At 48.1% G+C, this 22280-nt stretch overlaps 2 protein-coding genes across 3 annotated transcripts in view; one reads left to right on the top strand and one right to left on the bottom strand.

Annotated features, from left to right (window-relative positions):
- Window positions 1–20191, bottom strand: part of NR1I3 (nuclear receptor subfamily 1 group I member 3) — a 32097-nt gene extending 11906 nt beyond the window's left edge. Inside the window, exons 1-4 of one of the 2 annotated variants that reach the window (XM_088467569.1) lie at window positions 20173–20191; window positions 6340–6584; window positions 5851–5981; window positions 414–607 (exon numbers count right to left, since the gene is read on the bottom strand). In XM_088467569.1, the coding sequence (XP_088323695.1) occupies window positions 414–607; window positions 5851–5981; window positions 6340–6584 (570 nt within the window). In that variant the 5' untranslated portion in view covers window positions 20173–20191. Of the gene's footprint in view, window positions 1–413; window positions 608–5850; window positions 5982–6339; window positions 6585–19875; window positions 20042–20172 lie in introns of those variants that run through there. The other variant, XM_088467568.1, reaches the window with a different exon arrangement.
- Window positions 1–21910, top strand: part of TOMM40L (translocase of outer mitochondrial membrane 40 like) — a 50036-nt gene extending 28126 nt beyond the window's left edge. Inside the window, exons 9-10 of the mRNA XM_088467571.1 lie at window positions 11693–11800; window positions 21221–21910. Coding sequence (XP_088323697.1) covers window positions 11693–11797 — 105 coding nt within the window. The 3' untranslated portion in view covers window positions 11798–11800; window positions 21221–21910. The remainder of the gene's footprint in view (window positions 1–11692; window positions 11801–21220) is intronic.
- The last annotated feature ends 370 nt before the right edge of the window (window positions 21911–22280 follow it).

Consider the following 22280-nt stretch of genomic DNA (forward strand, 5'->3'; position numbering starts at 1 on the left):
AGGATGGGAAATGGGCGGTGGCAAAGCGATCGCATGTTACCGCCCTGACTTGCGGGCGTGTATGTAAAGCGCCGAGCGACTGAGTCCTGCGCACGGGGAAGGGAATCCTGTGTGTGGCGGATCTCCTGCACCTTGACACGAGGCTGGTGCAAGTGCCGATAAAAATAATGGCGGTCGCGGCGGCCTTCGTAAACTCAATAGGCGGTACCGGTTTCCGCTTGCACACGCACAGTCCCCCCCAATAGCTAACGGAATCTCGCATTAGCATAAGATAATAAATTCGTGTCCCGGGGGGGCTACTGCCACTTTGCGAGCATCTCAGAACCAGCCCCTATGAGAGCAAGATTATACCGCACACCTCTCATTCCAATCTAATCCTGAGAGCTGCTACCTGACCCCCCCCAAATACTCACCCTGTAACCCACAAAACTGTTAAAACTGGAGTCAAAGTGCTTCCTGTGGGCGTCGATGAGGATGGCGATGAGCTGTTTCTGTTCCTCCGTCAGTGACCCCACCTCTGGCACCACCTTCACCCTCTGCAGGCGCTCCTGCTTCTTCCTCACCCGCAGCTCGCGTCGCGCCAACAGGGCGTCCTCCGACATGATCACTGGGAACCGCAGAACGCAAAAAGGGTTAATAAGGGCCGGCAGCCATCATGGCAACACGCTGGTTACAAAGCACACACATGCACGACATCAGAGGAATTATAGTGCGAGGGGGGGAGTACGAGGCTGCATTAGGCATGGTGAGAGTGAGTATGCCCTAAATTAGTCATTATGTTCCTTCACTCCCCTGTATCCCGCCGTGGTGCGTCCCGCTGGTCGGAGTCCCAGCCTGCACCTGATTGTCAGATATTCAGTATATTGTGGTGGAGACCATCTGTCTGTTTTGGGGGTTCCAGAGCAGCAGCGCTCTTGACACTTGGGGTGACAGTGAAATTAAGGTGGGGTATCTATATCAAACACCCCCCCCTTCTTATTAAGGGTACCAGCTGGGCCTATTTAGCCTTGTGTTGTACTTCAAGTTAATGCTGCTTTAACCCTTTCACGGGCAAAGTGGCCACAATGCTTTCCCATCTCTGTGTGCGTGTAGGGGTTAATCCAAGCCACAACAAGCAGGACAGAGGGGGTGGGGGATGTTTCACAGAGCGCTTAGGCAGAAATATATTAATGATTAAGCGGGATATTGCCTGAAATCAAACCTGACATTTCGATCCTCAACTCAATATCTGATTGCCTGGGGTGATTAATGCCTTAATTAAGCTTTTCCCTCTCTCTTATTAATGATCTTGGGCCTGTTCGACATCTTTAACCCTTGCAGATTTCCAATAACGCCCAGCGGCAATGTATGAATCGCTGCAGCTTTGCGGTCCTGATTGATTGACTTTGGAGATAAAGAGTCCTTGGCTGTCTTAGGGGGGGGACATGTATCAAGCCGTGGAGAGCGATATGGTACCAGCCAATCAGCTTCGGTCATGTTACAGGCAGTGCTAGAAACATGACGGAAGCTGATTGGTTAGTACTTTATCTCTACACTTTTTCTCTCTCCAAGCTTTGATACATCTCCCCTACAGCCTGTCGTGCAACTACAATTCTCTGGCTGCCTCGGCCTGCTGGGACTTGTAGTTCCACAGCCGCTGGAAATCCATACGTTTGTCTAGGTAACCAGAACTAGAATTCCAGCTATTCGTGGGGGAAATACTGTAAAGGAGTATTTCTGTTCAAATTTGATTTATTTTAAAATCAATGCCGGCGTCAGTGCTGGATAGAACCCGGTATGGTTTAGTAAAACCAAGAAAATATTCTACCATTTTCCATGATAATTTGGCCACTGGGTGGCGCTGTCCTGTTGGGTTGATGGATGATATCGTCCATACGTGCCCGCGCATCGCAGGTCGTTGGGCACCGAAAAATGCACGATATGAACGATAACAATATGATCGATATCGTTCATATCGTCCATTTTAATCGTACCGTGTGTACGCACCATTAGAAGACAGACAGCAGCTCGAACCAGCTACATTGTTGGTGCTACTCTGTTATCTGCTACAAAAGGCGCTGTATTTCAGCCATAAGGAAGCTCAGATATCGTTTACACTGAGACGCAAATCATCTTATTATAATATTATAATACAATATCATTTATAATGAGAGTGACTATGTTTACATGATAGCCCCATATATGCTACAGTTTTTCCTGGAGTGTCTCCCTTTTTTCACTATAACTCTCTAAGGCGCCCCCTCCCCTCACTGTACATAGTGTATAATGCATGTAGTTACTTTATGGTACTATATGTTACACATAAAAGGAACCATGGCATAAACTGTATGGGAACTTGTTTGGATGCGACAATTTAAAAATAATTGAGTTTGGAGACTCAGGGCCTGATTCTGACCCGCCCGCTCGCGAGCGCTGAGTGCTCGCAAGCGGGTCGATGGTGCCCTAGTGCGCATGCGCACGACGGAGGGAGCTCCGTCGTGCGCATGCGCGAGACCCAAATAACGACGGGGTAGCCGTCGTTATGGATCTCGCACCAAAGGGAGCGTGCTGTCGATGTTGATTGACAGCACGCCCCCTTTGGTGGGAGTGGCTGCCCAGACGGAGGCGTTCCCATGGGAACGCCTACCGTCTGGGTCTGGCCCCACTGACATCACTAGTGATGTCAGTGGGAGTGATTTTGGCTCTGATAGAGTCAAAATCACTCCAGGGCTTGCGGCAACGAGACCCTACCGCAGGGTCTCGTCGCAAGCCCGATGGTCACGATGGTCTTGACCATCGCGACCATCATCATGGATGCTCGCATAAGCTGTGGGTCTCGTCGCAAGCCCGATGGTCTTGACCATCGCGACCATCATCATGGACGCTCGCATAAGCTGTGGGTGGTACCCACAGCTATGCGAGCGTCCAAAGGGCCGCTCCAATAATAGGTAGGATGGACCTGATTCAGAGCGTCCGGCTCTGAATCAGGCCCTCATTGCTAAAATGGGTCTTTTATCTAGTAATATTATGTGTGTGTGTGTATGTATATATATATATATATATATATATATATAATAAGAAAAAACTAAAATAAAAATAAATATATATATATATATTGTATAATGTCTTATGTGCTGCTTTTAAACAGCAAGTGATTTGTTGGGCAATTATCAGCTGCAATAAAAGTGCCACGGGGAAGGTTTGGGATATTTTACTGTTTAATTGAGTTTTTATTGATGTAAACTATTGTTTGGAAATGGCTTTTAGTACAGGAATCTGCCTGGTGAATAGAAGACAGGATACAATTTTATGTTTTTTAAACCTGGACGTCTCTCATGATTTATTGTATTAATTTATTTTACTGCATTTCTGACGGTGTATTCTTTATTATTATTGTATTTCTCATTGCTTTCCAAGGTTCTACTGTAACGTACGTCTTGTTTCAATGAAGCGCTTGTAGAAAAACTCTACCCTGACATTATGGGGACCCATAGTCTTTGGGGGCAGTTCAAATCCATGCGATCTTGGCAATGTGCCGTCAGCGCGCATCCTCGCACCTGCGCCGTAAAGTGATCGACGCTGCTCTGGCGTAATTCCAAGTGCTGTGTGCGGCCGCGCAACGCTCGGATGTAAATTGCCACTTGTACGTCTGACTATACAATTATTTAAAGGTTAGGGGGCCTATTTATCAATAATGGCGTCTGCACTGTGATCCGGGCGCGATATTAGCACCTAAAATCGCATTTCTGGAAGCAAATTTACCGGCCAGATGTATTAAATAGCACACGCAGGGACAGGGGCTCCGAGAAGAGCCCGTCCCTGCGATGTGCTCTGAGTGAAGAGACCGACTCCTGCGCACGCAGCCGCCATTGTTGGTACATTTTATGAAGTGTAGCCATGGGCTACAGCAGTGCCACGCCATCTTCACATTCCGGAGCTTGGTAAATCCGACAGGATTGGGGGCTGCGGCTGCTGTTCGAAAAGGAGGCACCCACAGCGGGTCCTCCTTCATACATTGGGGTGATACTAAATATTTGCGGGTATATAATGGTAAATAAGCCCCTAAGTGAGTAAAGGGTATATCCTCACTATATTCTGTGACTACTACAGTATATGGTCATTTGGATTGCGCAGGCTGCCCCTGCGACCGCTCCCACTAATAGGGAGACGGAACAGACCTAGACCGAGAAGGGGACTTGCTTGGCCGTCTGAACGGGGTACTGAACGGGGTAAGTGTGGGCGTGCGTGTGGGGGGACGGATGAGGTGACCACCAGATGCTGGGTCCCATTACTAGTAACATAGTATTATATCATGATACTGATTCAGAGATGCATGCGTACACGGTGGCGGCACCTGTGTCTGCGCCCTTAGGCTAATGCCGCTAATGAGTCCGAAGTCACTGAGATGCCCACTTGCAGCAGCGCTATTCCGTCTTGGTGCGTATTTCACACACCAAGACAGAATAGCTCCATCGGTGCTCCATCCATTAGTGCTCCATCCATCGGTGCTCCATCCATCAGTGCTCCATCAGTGCTTCATCCATCGGTGCTTCATCCATCGGTGCTCCATCCATCGGTGTTCCATCCATCAGTGCTCCATCGGTGCTCTATCCATCGGTGCTCTATCCATTTGTGCTCTATACATCGGTGCTCCATCCATCGGTGCTACATCGGTCGCAGCATCGAAGCTTGGCAGGTGCAATTTCCACGACGGAACATGATGTCCAGTGTCGGCGATACGGCGTCTTTAGAAACACAGCCGCTGCCACCAACAAGCCCGTGTCTGGCTAGTCGCCCCCTTGTTACCTCCCAGGAATGCTCCCTGAAAATCACTCTTATCAAGATTCGTTCTTGGTAAACATTGGGACACAAGCACAGGGTTAAAACATCGGCCTCCTGCGTGCGGCATCGGCCTCTTCCGTCCCCCTCTGGATTAGGCCCTATATCACGTTGTGTATACAGAAGCATTGCATAATATGGAGAGAGAAGCTGGTAAATACCGTGATGTAATATTTATATAAATTGTCTCACAGGCCTTGCGGTGTCCTGGAATGAACTATTAATATTTAACACATCTGCACAAAACTGGAATATACACTGCGAGTGCCACGGGCAGACCAACACAACGTGTTAATGGGCCTCTGTAACCCCCCCCACCAAATCCCTGCGGAATTGTGTCACAGTTTCCTCGCCCCCCACCTCTCCCTCGCACATCCCCCTTGTCCCTCCTGGGGGACCCTGCGGCCTCTTTCGCCTTGGCTCCGTGTTGCACTACATGTCTTTTTAGTTATACTCGTCCCCCGACTGTGGCTGATGTTTATTGAAAGTACATCAAAGGAATAAATGCTATAAACAGTGATGGGGAGGGGGTGAGTAGGCGGGGGGGGGGGGCATGCCTATTTATAGACTCCGTTCCTGAAGTGGTGTGCGGCTCGGCCTGGATTAGACGAGGGAAGAGCGACGCTGGATAACAGGCTGCTGCAGGAGAGCGAGCTTCTGCAGACGGAGCCTCCTCAGGGATAATTAACCTGCCATGATGGGGAGGGAAGATAACTGGCAGCAGGGGCTTCTGGGATTTAGTACGGAGACACGGAGAATTATTGGGCCTCCGCAATCGATGCATCTGCCTGGCTTTAATGGACTCCTTTCAGGGTCAGTGTCGCGGGGGTGAGAGCAGGAGCGAACCTTGACTCTCTTATTAGTAATTGCTTTGTGGAGACGGAGGGGAGGGAAAGGGGTGGCAGATACTTTGAGCACATTAACAAACACTTACGGCCTAATGGTTCAGTCATAGATCCTTGTACTGAAGAGTAATAGAATTTCCTCAGAGAAGAGGGGAGATTGGGACATTGAGGCCCGCCACGCACTTACTGTCCTTCCTCATCCCCACGTCAAGGCACTTCTGAAGCCGGCAGGCCTGGCACTTCCGACGCTTGGATTTGGTGATGGCACAGGTGCTGGTAAAGGGACAGGTGAAGGTTAACCCTTTGCTCATGGAACGTCTGAGGAGAAAACGGGAGAGGGAGTTAACGTGGAGAGAGAAAATGAATATTTCTGGGAATAAAAAAAAAAACAACAAAAAACATTTACACCACATTTCTCGTAAAACCATTGTAATTCCTTCATGGAGTCAATGGCATCATCGGTCAGGCTGGGATGAGAGGCAAAGTAAAGCAGTTTAAAGTATGTAAGATAAACACTTTGTACCTCATGCCTCAGTATTGTCACCTGCTGCAGGATGAATAGTGGTCATGCACACAAAATGGCCGCCGCTGTGTGCAGGTGTAAACCCCACCCATAAATAGAGATTTTTCTCTCTAAAAAGATGCTATTAATGAAAGTCTCCCTGTAGGTTCTCACCTGAAGAATCCTTTGCAGCCTTCGCAGGTCAGGACATGGAAGTGATAACCATTGGCCCGGTCTCCGCACACCGCGCAGACCTTCTCCTCCGCGTCGGGGTCGTTGTCCTCGCTCTCGCTGGCCTTCACGCTCACAGACGTCCCCAGCGATCCGCAGCTGCTGTTACTGTCTTCTTCAAACCCCTGGTACATACTGGGGCTCCAGTCTTGGTGAATAATGTTTGGATCCAGCTCCTGGCTGTTCATCTGCAATTTGAGAGAACATCGATAACAGAAGAAAAGCAAAACCTAAAGGCCGACATGCTGGGATTACTGTAATAAACATTTAGGAGCTGACGTAGTTGATCATAAGTCCGTTTTGCGAACAAATATTTTGCATTCAGTTATCCATCGGTCCCTAGTTTTGGCAATAGGTGGTTTACCAATACGGGTCTTTTTTAATGCTGCGATTAAATACAAAAATCAGTAATTGACGCAATTGAATAAAAAAAAATATATATGGTCATTGGAGCTGAGCTATTTCTGAGTCTGATGAAGAATCCGTGCGCCCATGGGCAAGATACTGGTTTGGCTGCCCAAAATTCATTTGTCAGAAAGGGACACTCATAAAAATGTTTTAATCCTGGCCAATCATTGCCCGCTGGGCTTTATATAGGAGCCTTAGGCCTGATTCAGGGCTGAACGCTCTGAGCAGAGCGGCCTTTTGGACGCTCGCATAGCTGTGGGTTACCACCCACAGCTTATGCGAGCGTCCATGATGATGGTCGCGATGGTCAAGACCATCGCGACCATCGGGCTTGCGACGAGACCCTGCGGTAGGGTCTTGTTGCCGCAAGCCCAGGAGTGATTTTGGCTCTATCAGAGCCAAAGTCACTCCCACTGACATAATTATTGATGTCAGTGGGGCCGGACTCAGACGGTAGGCGTTCCCGTCTGGCAGCCACGCCCCCGGCACGCCCACCAAAGGGGGCGTGCTGTCAGTCACCATCGACAGCACGCCCCCTTTGGTGTGAGAGCCCGAGCGACGTATTTCTCGTCGCTCGCCGGGTCTCGCGCATGCGCACAACGTAGCTCCCTCCATTGTGCGCATGCGCATTTGCACAACATTGACCCGCTTGCGAGCGGACTTCCCTCGCGAGCGGGTCTGAATGACCCCCTTAGGTCACCTAGTGGATAATCGAGTAATGAGTGCGGCTGTATGCTACACTTATGGTATCGCCGGACTCGCAGATTTGCAACGGCGACCCACCCGTTCGCTCCTAATTGGGTTGAGCCCTTTGAATGATTTTAATCTGTTGTCTCCATTTTAGGATGGATACATGAACTAAATACTTGTTAAACAGGTTTCCCATTTCGCTGATGAATCTTATCGCCGTCTGGGTCAATATAGCGACATTACGACATCAGAGTTCCAGTTTCACAGCTAAACGCACAATAAATTACACCCCATACGCGGCGCCTGCAGTTTGATACTTTTCTAGGGATGGCCATCGGCCATTAATAATTCAACATCATCGATGGTTTATTGCCGATGTTGAATGTTTTCGACATTTATAGGGGGGAACCAGATGGTTTCCCTCCATCGGTGTAAAAGCATAACTGAATGTTTGGTTTTTTTTTTTCTTACCAAGTGCCGGGACACGAAGCATAGTGCCGCCCCCCCCCGGAGCCCCCATGCTCTGATTGGCCTACGGGCCAGTCAGTCACTAGACAAGGATGACCATCGTTTGGTGAAACCATCGATAATCATCCAGTGAATAGTTTGCAACCATTGATGGTTACTTGCTATTTTACCATCGATAGTAACCATCGATGGTTAAATCACCGATGGCCATCCCTATACTTTTCCTTTTGGGAGTCCACTGTAAAATGTTTGAATGGCCAATAGGCAGCGCGGGCGGCCATTTTCTGGCCCGAGGCAATTACTCAGCTTGTAAATTCACTTGCAACCTGGGGCATTGCTGAGACACTTCAAGGGTTATTTATGGGGTGGATCGGGGGCGTTCCTCGCTACTTGTGATAAGAGATTATTTACATGAGATAAATAGGTACAACTCAGGGTGAGATACAGGAAGCAGCAGTAAATATACAGTAAACCCGATGGCCTTGCTACAAAGCACACGTTTTCCCAGAGTGCTGATTACAACACATGCAAATATTTCTCGTTTGTTTACATAGTTTAGCAACCTTTAGCCCAGCTAATGTTAACAACGAAAAATTCGATGTGAAATATACTGACATCAGGGGCAGGTCTAGACTGGAGGAAAACATAGGTTTTGTATATTAGGGGTCTATTTACTAAGCAGTTTTAGGAGACAGAGGGCCTGATTCAGAGCCGCTCGTAAGCGGCCGCTCGTTCTCTCCGAGCGATGTTTGCACATCTGCGCATGCATATGGGTTTTTAGTACGCATGCACGAACCAGTCATTGCGGTCGTAAATCGTGTGCTCGCAAAATAGCGAATGCCTGCTAATTTGAGTGACAGGATGAGGCGTTTGTGAGTGGTAACAGGGGAAGGTGCTTGAAAACGGGGAGTGGAGATCCGAACGCAGGCGTGCCAAACGGTCAAAACGGGCGTTTTAAGGGTGTGCATAATTAACAAAGCAGCGTCATCGACCACGTCACTTGGTTGTTTCTTAGCCTGAACTGTTCGCATGATTGCGGTAGGAAAATCCAACCACAAACACTGCGAGCAGTGCAGACGCCTTTCGATGTACTCGATTAATCTAATAAATAGCGGAGATGACGTATGATGCGAGCGGCCAGGTGGCGTTTTTTACAAAAAAACTTCCGCATGTTTTGTTTGCTCGTTCAGACAGAGGCGTCAACAGACCACAAAGAGCGAACGGTCAATTTAAATAGCCGGCCCCTTTTTCTGGACGAGGGAGCGCAAATAGCGTCCGGCTCTGAATCAGGCCCTGAGTGAAAAGTGATAAGGTGCCAGCCAATCAGCTCCTAACTGTCATCTCACAGGCTGTGTTTGAAAAATGACAGTTGGGAGCTGATTGGCTGGCACCTTATCACTTTTCACTCTGTCTCCTAACACTGCTTAGTAACTAGACCCCTAAGTCTCAATAGGACCCCTCTGCCTGCTCCGCCTGGTAACGATTATGGCATAACGTTTTATGGCGCCTACATTTATACCGCAGACACGTAGATGGCCCAGGAGACGCGGCTGTTATTAAAATTTCCCAGTATAATTACTAAATTTGGGGACATTCTGCCTATTAGAGACCACTCTGAATAGAGAAACTTTTAATAGGTGGTGCGATCGGCTATACAGATATTTTACGCACGGCCTAATGACACCCGCTGAATGGAATTAGGGGAATGATAACGATGGGCGATATTTGCTTTAATCGTCTTTATTGCCATTCGGAACTCATGAAACAAAAATCGATGTGTGAGTAAAGATTCCCCCGTATGCGGTAAACTGTGAATAATGGATGGGGACGGGGCACTTGGCAAGACTCCAGAATGGTACTCTCCCATCTCATGCAATTTTAAATAGCGTTCTTCCCTACCCAGAGGGCTGAGCGGCAGTCTTTGTATTTTCTGGGTCACTGTGATTTAAAGCTTGCACAATATATATTTATTATCAGGATACATTACATAATGGCATAGACTTTTAATAATGCCGCGGTTTGTTGCCTGGACGGCTGTACAACATTAGTGGGCCACGTTAGCTAACACTGCTGTGTACAAGTTTGTGCCCTTACCACACATACACGCTGCCAACAGCCGAATGGGCACCAAGGCACGCCGAGGACATAACAGAGGGTCTAGGGCTGTGATGGTCATGCTGCTTACTTTCAGAGAAGTGGGCCACCAAATACCGATAGCGTACTCAAAGTCAGCGGCCACGGGCAGCCTCATTCCCCAGCCCAATCATCTGTTGCCCTAGCCCGCTTGTCTCCGCCCACTTCCTGCTAGAATGTAAGCTCTTGCGAGCAGGGCCCTCTCTCCTACTCTTTTTGCTACGTAGTTCTGTAATTAGTGGATTGTAATGATCTAATTATGTGTTTTATGTTCATTTGTGCACCTGCCCATCGCTGCCTAAATTGATCACATTGTGCTCATGTAATCCCGTATATTTCCCCATTTTAAAGAGGAGACACGGACAGCCAATCCGCTTCCAGCTATCATTTATCAAGTACAGTCTATAAAATGATAGGCAGAATCTGATTGGTTGTGCTATGTCAATTGGTTGCTATGTCCTCTTTAGAAGGTTTCCTGCATCTTCCCCTTGGACTCTTCATAAGCCGCGACACTATAAATTATATCAACATGTTATATTCATTTTATAACTTTCTAAAATATAATAATCTGCAAAGCCTATTACATAAATAGCAAATAAATGTCCTGCAGTAACACTCTTAACCAACAGGTGGCACTCCACTATTGCTCTGCCTACTTAATAGAGACTGTGGCTAGTAGTTATTACCAGGGCAGGTTTATTACTACAGTGTGTTCAGTGTGCCCGCATGTCTCTGTGTAACTTATAATGACGGGCCCGCATGAACGTCTTGGTTGGTCACACATCCTGGGGCTCTGTAACGCAGCTAAATAAAGCAGAATACCTTCACAGTCTGTTGATCTTGGCGACGGCCCGCATTAGCGAGACTATTCTCTAGCCATTGTCTCCGCGCTCTCCATCTTGTCCCACAACCTGTTTGTTTATAAACCCCACAGTGCTGGCTGTGCGTCTGGGGCCCTCGGAAAATAGCTCAAAACAGGATTTCCTACATTCAAAGGTAAATCCCGGGACCTTTGTGCACAGTTCTGCAAAACATTCATAGAATGGCCCCTATAACTGCCAGCCTGTACCCAGTGACATAGCAAATTCCCCGTCATGGCACTGATCTCACCCCAAGACACTGACGATGCTTAGTACATGTACCTGCTGCAAATGACCCCTGATTTGAAATATATATATAACATCAGGGAATAGTGACCAACCTGTGGCCGGGCACTGGGCTCAGGCTAATTATGGAGTAGCCAACATTAGAGCCATAATTATTGACCATGTACCAGAGGGGGAAATAGGGGTAAAATCCTTTTGCAAATAGCCGTTTGATCCATACATTAAACTCCATTGCTCCCATGGGGTTAAATGAAGCCTTGGGTTTGCAGTGTTTTTTTTGTAAGATCCCTGTAATCAGTATGTGACAGGTAGAATCTCTAACAAATGGCGCAGGCTTACTAATAAGTCTCCAGCTATTGTGGGATATAGGGAATTCTGTAATGATTTGAACTGATGTGGTTTATCTGTTTTTGATTGTCCACAGTCAGGCTTTTGTTTATAACTAAGCGCCTCCCGTATGTATTAATATGCGATTGTTTATATGTTACTAGGAGACGGGGTTGACGATCCAGCCCGTGACGCCCGATCGGCGCAGCTTGGAGATGATGTATTCATACTTGATGGGGATGGAGCCGACCTCGACAAGCGACGTCTGACAGGTGAGTCTATTTGGATTAATCATTGTCTGGGGGGGAGGGGGTTACAAGCAGTTTTTAGTACTGTGTTTTTAGTACCGTTTGTCCCTGAAGACGGGGGATCTATCCCCGAAACGCCGTAGGATATAAAGGACTTTTAAACCTTATACTCAAGTCTGACGAGTGCCGCCTGACCTTCCGCTTATATATATATTATAATTCGACTTGGTCTTGTGCGTGCCTGTTTGACTGTCTCAAACTTAGGCCCTCATTCAGAGGCGCTCGCAAGAAGCGAGCGCTCGTTCTGAATGAGGGCGGCCGCTTGTATGTTTTAATGCGGCCTCCTGGTCGCTAGCTAAGCTTTAGCGATCGTCCAGGTTGATGGTCAAGACCATCGCGACCATCGGGGCTTGCGACGAGACCCTTTGGTTGGGTCTTGGCAGCCGCAAGCCCCAGGGAGCTTCCTGCTCTGATCGAGCAGGAAGCTCCCCACTGACATCACTGCTGATGTCAGTGCAGCCGCCCACAAAACGGCAGGCGTTCCGTCAGGAACGCCTTCGTTTCTGCAGCCACCCCCCCTGCCCGCCTACAAAATGGGGCGAGCTGTCGACAGCTGCCCCTTTTGTAGTAAGCTCCGGAGCGAGAGAAATTCTCTCTCGCTCCGGGGCTTTCACACGCGCAGTGCGGCCACTGCGCATGCGCAGGGCCTTAACATCGACCCGGTTGTGAGCGCTCAGCGCTTGCGACTGGGTCTGAATGAGGCCCTTAGTTTGCTGTTTTCTGCATAGTTGAAAAATTCAAGAAATGAATGCTAATTTTGCCAATCTTGGTACCAGTCTGAGAAGCGACATGTGGTCAGTTTGGAGCAACCCTCTTGGGGAACAAAAGATGGAGATTTTGTTGACAATGGAATTTATCGTTTGGTGTTTTCTGAGGCAATAATCTATAATAAAAACGATATCTGTAAATGTATTCTCCTGGAACCCTCATTTCTACCTCAGAGAGACCCTGATATCCTTCATTTATGGCTTATTAGTTATGACTCTTGTCACGGTTCTAATGTTTCTTTGGCAGATATCTAGGTGCACTGATGCCAGGTCTGAGCCTTCATAAGTGACGTGCAGAAAATAATTCTTTTTTGAACGCACTATTTTCCAAGTTTACCCCCTGTTTTATAAGTTACCAGGGGAAGTAGTCAGTTTGGCGACATACAATATGTCGGCAAACTATTTGTGGACTGGAAAATACCAATGACCTCATGCCGACACGGTTCTAGTGTTAGTTAAAGCAATTTATCCATGTCGTCATATCATGTTTAAAGTTATAATGCCGACACGTTTTTTTATGGCAGTTCAAGCATTTTAACCGTGTCGGCATGTTGCATTCGGCATTCTTCCTTCCACATATAGGGCCCGACTTAGAGGCGGACTCTGCTTCATCTGCTCTAGCGCCGTTTGGCGGAGTCACCGGCACAATAATATGCAAATGACGGTTTCAGCCTTCGCCTTGTGCAGGAGCGAGCGACAGAGAGTGCAAGCCCTGAGACCCACATTTTCTGCGCCCCCTGTATGCAGTAGCACCGCCGGTGGTTCTAAACACTCCACCATCGTCGCATCATCGCGTCCGCCATCAACACTTACACAAGCCTACGCCAGGCGCGGTGTCTCTGTCTGAACGTGGCCTCGGTGGCTGTGGCTCTGCGTCTGAAAACGCAGTCGCTATCACTGACAAATCCGCGACGTTCCCATAACATGCCCACAGATGATTTTACGTTCACTATAGGCCGCCTGCCAGTCACTACCCGGGAACGCCCATCACGTTGCCTCTTGGGTTCTGTTACCAGCTCACCCGGTCGCAATAGCACCGTTGTGCGTACACATGCGCCATAGGGGTTTTTAGAATAAGTTCGGCATGCGCAGTAGCAGCAAATAATCGCTCAACTCCGCCAACATGGCGTTCAGTTAGTATCCACCTGATCAGGCTCACAATTTGCTGACATATTGCCTGTCGCTGAGGCATTCGTATCCCTTTACCAGTAGCTCAAAGCTTCTACTTAATAACAGCGACTGCAGAATCAGGCTCGTCTCGCTAGCACAGCTCCCCTCGCTGTTATCAGGGCTGTTCATCCCATTTATATAGATATTTTTTGTATGCCCTTCTCATGCTACGCCAGCCGCTGCTGGTGGCAGTTACCAGGCCAGATTTTGGTTATTAATAATTCAGTGCCAGCGGCTTAGTCACTACCTCCCTTCAGGAGAAATAGCATTAAATATACACGCGGCTCTCAGCCACGCTGGGAAATCTAACGCCGGCTGTGGCACCTATGTACAGGTCTTGGCTGCTCCGTTATTGGTGCAATCCGTCCAATCAAGTCCTATGTGCTGTGATGTTAATAATCTAATTGTAATGTTATTCATTATATTTTCATGACAATCTTGTGTAAATTATCCTGCCATTACTGTCCCATAAACATCGCTGTGATCTGCGGCATAGTCTCCTTATAGTCGCAAGCAACTCTGATGCTCACGGAGGTGGGAGGTGGCGCGCAAAAGTGGCCCATCTTGTGGTCGTGTCATGAGTAGGGTTGGCCATTGGTATGGTTTCCATCGATGGCAAAATAGCATACATGGCTACAAACTATGCAATGGTTGACCAGCAATGGTTTCACCAACCGATGGTCATCCCTGTTCTATGACTGACTGGCCCGTGGGCCAATCAGACCCGGGGGCGTGGCATTGCGGGTGTTATGTCCCGGCACCTCGTAAAAAAACAAAACTATTCAGTTATGCTCTTCCATCGATGGAGGGAAACCATCTGGTTCTCCCCCATCGATGGGAAAAACATACGACATCGGCCATAAACCATTGATGATTATGAATCATCGATGGTAGATGGCCATCCATAGTCATGAGAGTGTCACTAAAGTGGTTGCGTACTCAGGCACTTCATTGTTCACATTGGAGGGCTTACTTAGACGAAGAATCTGCACTCAGCACTGGGTTGGTATAGGTTTCCATGGTGAGACCAATGGTGGCATCATTGGGCAGATTTATTTGTTGCTGTTGCCCTGGGTTACGACACAAAGCTGCTCTTGGTGTCCCAGGGCAAGAAATGTAAAAAAAAAAAGAAAAACATTTATTTAATAGAATTTGCAGTAATTAGACAAAAAATATAAATATATATATATATATATATATATATAATTTAGTACAAACCTTTTTTGTATATCTATATAAACAGAACTGACCATACCCAGGGAGATCATTAGACCCAACACCTATGTGGGTATGTCAACAATGTAAGCACATGGACCTAGTCACACACATTTGTACGGCTTACTCAAAATTGGCAGTAGCGTTCATAATTGTTTAAGGTTTTATAAAATATAATGTGGTCTCACGGAAACACTATATTTATAGCCCAAAGAGCTTGTCTGACACAGGTGATCATGGAAGGCAAGAGCTCTGTCTGCTGAAGATTCATTAGTTGCCTAATGCACCCTGCCATACTCCTCTGAAAGTCCATGTCACAGACTTCGATAAATCGTTAAGTGAATGCAGTTTAAATGGACTTCAAAATAGCAATCTGTCGACCAGGACTGGGAGCAGCACTAGATTTGCCGAGCAGTGGTTTGACCCTCAAAATTTAAGATGGCAACAATAGCATACGCAAAACGCGCTGGGTTTCGCGTTTGCTATTGTTGCCGTCTTAAACTTTGTGGTCAAAACCAGAGAGAAATGGGGGAGGGGGGCTGAAAGGGGGGAGATGTGTCCTCCCGAGAAACCTGCTGCTTAGTAAATCTAGGAATCTGTCTGCATCCAAAGAATGTTTGGCAATGCACCCCCCACTCCCCCAATGTGCAGCAGGATGAGTTTAAGGAAGATATAAGCGGTAGGTTGTCAGTAGGGCTTGTAAGATTTAAAAATAGCACTGAGATAAGCAGTGAGTCCGATAAGCACAGATCAGTTTATGGAGGTAAAAGATTAGGGCATTTAAATGAGGCTCACCTCTGTACAGGTATGACGTCAGATCATTCCTCTGCTCGGGGCCTGACGGGGACACCTCAAGGCCTCCGGCATTATAATCAAATACGAGAGGTTCTAGTGACAGATTCTGGCTGGGCGCACGAGACCGCACTTTCTTCCCAGCAAAACTATTTCCCTCTAGGGAGCAGAGAATGAACTTTGGCCATTGTAGAGGAGGAGGCTGTGAGATGAGGGTGGAGAGCACCGGTGGAAGGGTGCTATTTGCTGCACTATGGACAGAGAAGGTTCCTTTGTAGTGGAAAGGAAGCAGAATGAGCTCTGACTGCTATGTTTGTTTATACTGAATTGTTACATGCACAGCTAGAATTTTCCAACTCACAAGTAAATAGGCTAAAGCAGTGTTTCCCAAACTTTTAAAGAATTTGATTTGGTGCTGGACCACCAACCTGAGGCACCCCTGCAAGTGTCCCGAGGAACCCCAGGGTGCCACGGTGCACAGTTTGAGAACCACTGGGCTAGAGACAAGATTACTGTATTTTTCCACCGGGGACATTAATACTAATAATTTCAAAGGCCTTGTTATCAAATTGTGCATTGGGAAGCTGAATATAAATAATAAAACATATAAAGCTTGTCCCTAGCGACAAGCAAGTCATATGCCTCAGCCAGGTCCTTCCATTGGGTCAGCACAATTTGCGTCAATCACCAGCAGACCACAACACGATCTTCAGTGTGATGTCTGTGAAGACACTGGGGATCATTTAACTGGACAGCATTACTTCCCTATCTTACCCAGGAGGCTCCCAAGGTCCCAACCCTCCTTAGAATTTTCCACCAATGACAAGTCCATGTACAACCAGTCATGAATGCTGGACATCTCACCATTAAATCAGACATCTCACCATTCATCCAGGCATCCACCATTCAGGCATCTCACTATTCATCCAGACATCTCACCATTCATCCAGAGATATCACCATTCATCCAGAGATATCACCATTCATCCAGACATCTCACCATTCATCTGGACATCCTGCCATTCATCCAGACATCTCACCATTCATCCAGACATCTTACCATTCATCCAGACATTTCACCATTCATCCAGACATTTCACCATTCATCCGGACATTTCACCATTCATCCGGACATCTCACCATTCATCCGGACATCTCACCATTCATCCGGACATCTCACCATTCATATGGATAATTTTCCATTAATCCAGATGTCTCACTATACATCCAAACATCTCACTGGACATCTCACCATTCATCCGGGCATCCATTCATTCATCCGGACATCTCACCATTCATCAGGGCATCCCATCATTCATCCGGACAGCTCATCATTCATCCAGACATTTTACCATTCATCCGGGCATCCCATCATTCATCCGGGCATCCCATCATTCATCTGGACATCTCACCATTCATCCGGGCATCCCATCATTCATCCATACATCTCACCATTCACCCTAACATTTCACTATTCATCCGGACATTTCACCATTCATCCAGACACCTCACAATTTATATACTTTAGACATCACATTATATAGCAACTGCTTTCTCCCACTAGCCTTCCTTTAATTGGTGGCTCATATCCTCAATTTACTTTTGAAATTCCTTCCCAACTAGTCTCGCCTACAAATGGAGCACTTTTCATGTAGATGAAGGGCTTGATTAATGGACCATCTCATCTGTTCTCTCTGAACATGTGGATGCGACTAGATTGGGGTGGTCTGGCCGCTGTCCCTGGGTAAATGGTGGAAAGCAGCTTTAGCCTAAATAAAAAGTGCTAACCCATAAATACTCTCCCAGCCGACTTCTTTGTTCAACTACCTAGTATCTAATGTCTTATTCTGTCATGACCTTAACCCATGCACGCTGCAAGATACCTCCAAGGCATGTCATCACTGATAGACCTCTTCACTGTACTAAAGCCTAAACATCTCCTCCATAATGACCTTCTCTGTTGCAACTGTAGTTGTTGTATGTTGTAGTGTAGGTGTTTTGTGTCCCCTGAACCTCTTACACGTTCCACAGACAGCCAAGCCGGCCAGTGTTCAATATGGACAAATTGTACATAATATTCTCTTTTGGAAGCTCAGGCTGACATCCTTTCTGTATAACTGGGGCTACCAGGATGACCATACTGACATCACAATATCGATTATCAGCCAATACTGTTTGCCAACATGACTGATAACGATCGGATCAATCTCCAATTATTATAGAGCATCACGGTCATATTGGACTGCGATGGTGCAGCATATGTGGCAGGGTTAGGTGGCTACGGGCCTGATCCCAATACCCGATGGTTTGCATACATCTTCGATGGTTGGCAAACGGTGTGTCTGCGACAATGCTTGCAGTGCCCCTCTAAGCCTCACTGACATGCTGCGGCCGTTTAGGGGCGGCAGTGGGGAGCGTTTTGCTGAGGCCAGTGGTTGCGTCTTCTGATGCAGCTTCACCGATCCCAGAAGAATGAATTTCACGGCAGTCCAGAGTACCCTGAGACCGATGGTCTCGCAACTAGGCTACTGAATTACCTGGATTCGTGCAATGCTTGGCTACTGTGCTACATAATGAATGATGCTTTCAAAACTTCCACCTACTAAGGTTGGGGTGCAAAAAAGTAATCGACAAAACATTTTAGAGGCAACGATAACCCTCAAATATGGGCGCATGGCAGGGGTGCATGAGTAACGACCTACCATGCAGTTACTGCACGTGCACGCCCCTGTACCGCTTCTCAAAACACTGGCACGCGTTGTACCCCATACAACTAATTTTACAGAATGCACAACATTCAGAGGTGCAAATGCCCTTGAATCCAACTCTCATCCTGGTCCATAGGTTCTTGCCAAGCAACCATAAATCTCATGTAGCCCAATTGACAACTTGCTATAGAGCTTCGTGTAGCGTAACGCCACCTGTGGGGAAACAATAGCTCCGAGCCTTCGCCAGTTCTGGAAGAAAGTGACCGGGTATTAAAAACATACCTGCTGACTCTATTGGTCCTCTTGCGGGAAGACCAGGTAGGTGGTGCGCAGGGAACGGATTTACGCATCAGGTCATAATACACAATGCACCTGATTTTGAAATGGATCCAAGATCTAAAAAGTGCATCTTAATCACTTGCCCCCAAAAATTGGTGTCACGGAAAGTAACAGGAGACTGGGTCCTTCCTTAGTAGCTGGGTTTATATGGCACGGTCGTGTTGCATAACTGAAGTCGTTGCATAATCTACAGGTGAATGACTGCAGTACAGATTTATGGGCTGTGGATGGAACAGAGCGTCCTTGTGTCTTTATTATGTGTGCCAGAGCTGTATGCGTCTCCAGGCGTCTAGGTCTCTGTTTCTGCAGTATATGTACCTACTACTAGGTCCCCATCATCATTGGGTACTTACACCTTCCCTGGAGCAGTTCTGCCACCTAGCAGACATATATGCGCGTAGCTGCGGCTCTGCCTTGGCCGATTTTGAGTGAACACTTACTGAACCTTCAGTTACCAAGTGAAAATGCTCCGCACCCCCCCATTACTCCTCATAGGCTTCGATAAGTGCAAATGCCTGCGTTCGCTTTCTGAGCATGCTAAGCGCGCATATGCAGCGCAAACTGGCGTAGTGCTCACTCTGCCGCACAATACGATTATTACTGCTGCGCCTCCGCGGTTCCTGCTTTGCAGCTGAGCACATGGCGGTACATCCGATGGCACCGTGCGAGGCGACATGGGATCCGTCGTCCGACATATCGGGCGGTCCGCACACACGCTGCGATCTGGTGGCCGACCGCCCGATATGCCGACTCCCCCCCCCTCTCTCACCCACATAGCAATCCATGAGATCGCACATCGCATCCCCCGATCTTATGGTCCTGCAGAAAGATCAGGGGGTGCGATGTACGACCCCACGGGAGCGCGCTCGGCCCGACATCAGGGCCATACACGGTGAGATATAGCGGGCAGAACGCACCAATCAGTCGGATCGCCTGCTTTATCGCCCCGTGTATGGGGGCCTTAAGGGTGTTTTAATTTTTTTTTTTTTTAAATATATATTTATTTAAGCAAATGCAAAATAGATAAGAGCTGAGCAGTGAGCAGTTACCTCTGTGTGTGCAGTGCTGCGCTGTCCTCCCGTCACCTGTTGTTATACTAGCAGTAAGTAACGTATAGATCATCCGCCAGGCTGTGTCACATTGCAGCTGCAGAATCCAGGGCTCCCACTGCCTCCAGCATATTATCCCATATGACCACCTCTATTACTCACTTACTGCTCACACAGCAGGTAATAATAACACGACAAGTCTATAACACTAGATTTACTTGTTGTTTTTTTTTACCCAGGATGCTTAGGGAATGAGGGAGAACCTGCCCGTCCTGTCCTGTACTGAACACACTGTACCTGTTTTGTTGTGCTCTGGTTTGCCTGCACCGCCCCTCGCCAGCTGCTCGCCTCCTATCGCACTCCTGATGAGTACACACAGCGGCAGATTAGCTGGGCAGCGGGAGCACTGTGGGAAATGCAGTTTTTGGAAGGCACAGCCCCTGCTCGATAACACAGGTTACAACACAATCACTTATGCAATGTGCAGCTCTCTGGGAGAAGAGTAGGCTTCTGGGTAGAGCTAATGACATGGTATTACCCATGGAGCCTGCCCTCTTCTAGGAGGGCTACAGCTTGCAATGAGAGGGAGACTTTTGTGCCTTGGGCAGGAAAGTAAATGTGAAAATATTCTCTGTCTTTTGTGATCTGCTCCTGCATCCGAGGACGCAGCATTGTGTAACCGCCGGGCAGCCATCGGACATCCGTGTAAACCTAAGCTTACTTAGAACGGCTGCCGGAACTCCTCTATCGGGGCCAGGAAATCTGTATCGGAATACGCAGACCCTGTCGTCGGCACGCCTCCGTTTTCATAAATTCTGCCTGGTGCCACCCCTTTCATAGCAATCTCTGAGTAAGGTCAGATCTGTTGTAATTGTGCATGAGGGGCCGATGTTACTCGATGGTACCGATGTATACACAGGACTGCACGGTATTACGGATGTGCTAAATTTTTGCATATTTTCGCAACAGAACTGCGTGCGTAATCGCAGCTGCAATCGCAATAGCGATCCGTTGAGAATCGGGCTCCTCTGTGTGATACTAGAGTGGTAATTCTTTCCCACCTCTACTGCAAAGCTAATGATCAGGGACAGTGACTCTCTGCGTGATCTGAGCTGGTTGTACTCTCTCTCCTGCCTTAGTGTGCACAGTACCATGGCCACGAGGCACAGGCTGGAAGCTAATGATCAGGGACAGTGACTCTCTGCGTGATCTGAGCTGGTTGTACTCTCTCTCCTGCCTTAGTGTGCACAGTACCATGGCCACGAGGCACAGGCTGGAAGCTAATGATCAGGGACAGTGACTCTCTGCGTGATATGACCTGGTTGTACTCTCTCTCCTGTCTTAGGTTGCACAGTACCATGGCCACGAGGCACAGGCTGGAAGCTAATGATCATGGACAGTGACTCTCTGCGTGATCTGAGCTGGCTGTACTCTCTCTCCTGCCGTAGTCTGCACAGTACCATGGCCACGAGGCACAGGCTTGAAGCTAAAGATCATGGACAGTGACTCTTTGCGTGATCTGAGCTGGCTGTACTCTCTCTCCTGGCGTAGTGTGCACAGTACCATGGCCACGAGGCACAGGCTGGAAGCTAATGATCATGGACAGTGACTCTCTGCGTGATCTGAGCTGGTTGTACTCTCTCTCCTGCTGTAGTCTGCACAGTACCATGGCCACGAGGCACAGGCTGGAAGCTAATGATCAGGGACAGTGACTCTCTGCGTGATCTGAGCTGGTTGTACTCTCTCTCCTGCTGTAGTCTGCACAGTACCATGGCCACGAGGCACAGGCTGGAAGCTAATGATCAGGGACAGTGACTCTCTGCGTGATCTGAGCTGGTTGTACTCTCTCTCCTGCTGTAGTCTGCACAGTACCATGGCCACGAGGCACAGGCTGGAAGCTAATGATCAGGGACAGTGACTCTCTGCGTGATCTGAGCTGGTTGTACTCTCTCTCCTGCTGTAGTCTGCACAGTACCATGGCCACGAGGCACAGGCTGGAAGCTAATGATCAGGGACAGTGACTCTCTGCGTGATCTGAGCTGGTTGCACTCTCTCTCCTGCCATACTCTGCACAGTACCATGGCCACGAGGCACAGGCTGGAAGCTAATGATCAGGGACAGTGACTCTCTGCGTGATCTGAGCTGGTTGTACTCTCTCTCCTGCTGTAGTCTGCACAGTACCATGGCCACGAGGCACAGGCTGGAAGCTAATGATCAGGGACAGTGACTCTCTGCGTGATCTGAGCTGGTTGTACTCTCTCTCCTGCCGTAGTCTGCATAGTACCATGGCCACGAGGCACAGGCTGGAAGCTAATGATCATGGACAGTGACTCTCTGCGTGATCTGAGCTGGTTGTACTCTCTCTCCTGGCGTAGTGTGCACAGTACCATGGCCACGAGGCACAG

This window comes from Taudactylus pleione, unplaced genomic scaffold, assembly GCF_031769625.1.
Source record: "Taudactylus pleione unplaced genomic scaffold, aTauple2 ptg000073l, whole genome shotgun sequence".
NCBI lineage: Eukaryota > Metazoa > Chordata > Amphibia > Anura > Myobatrachidae > Taudactylus > Taudactylus pleione.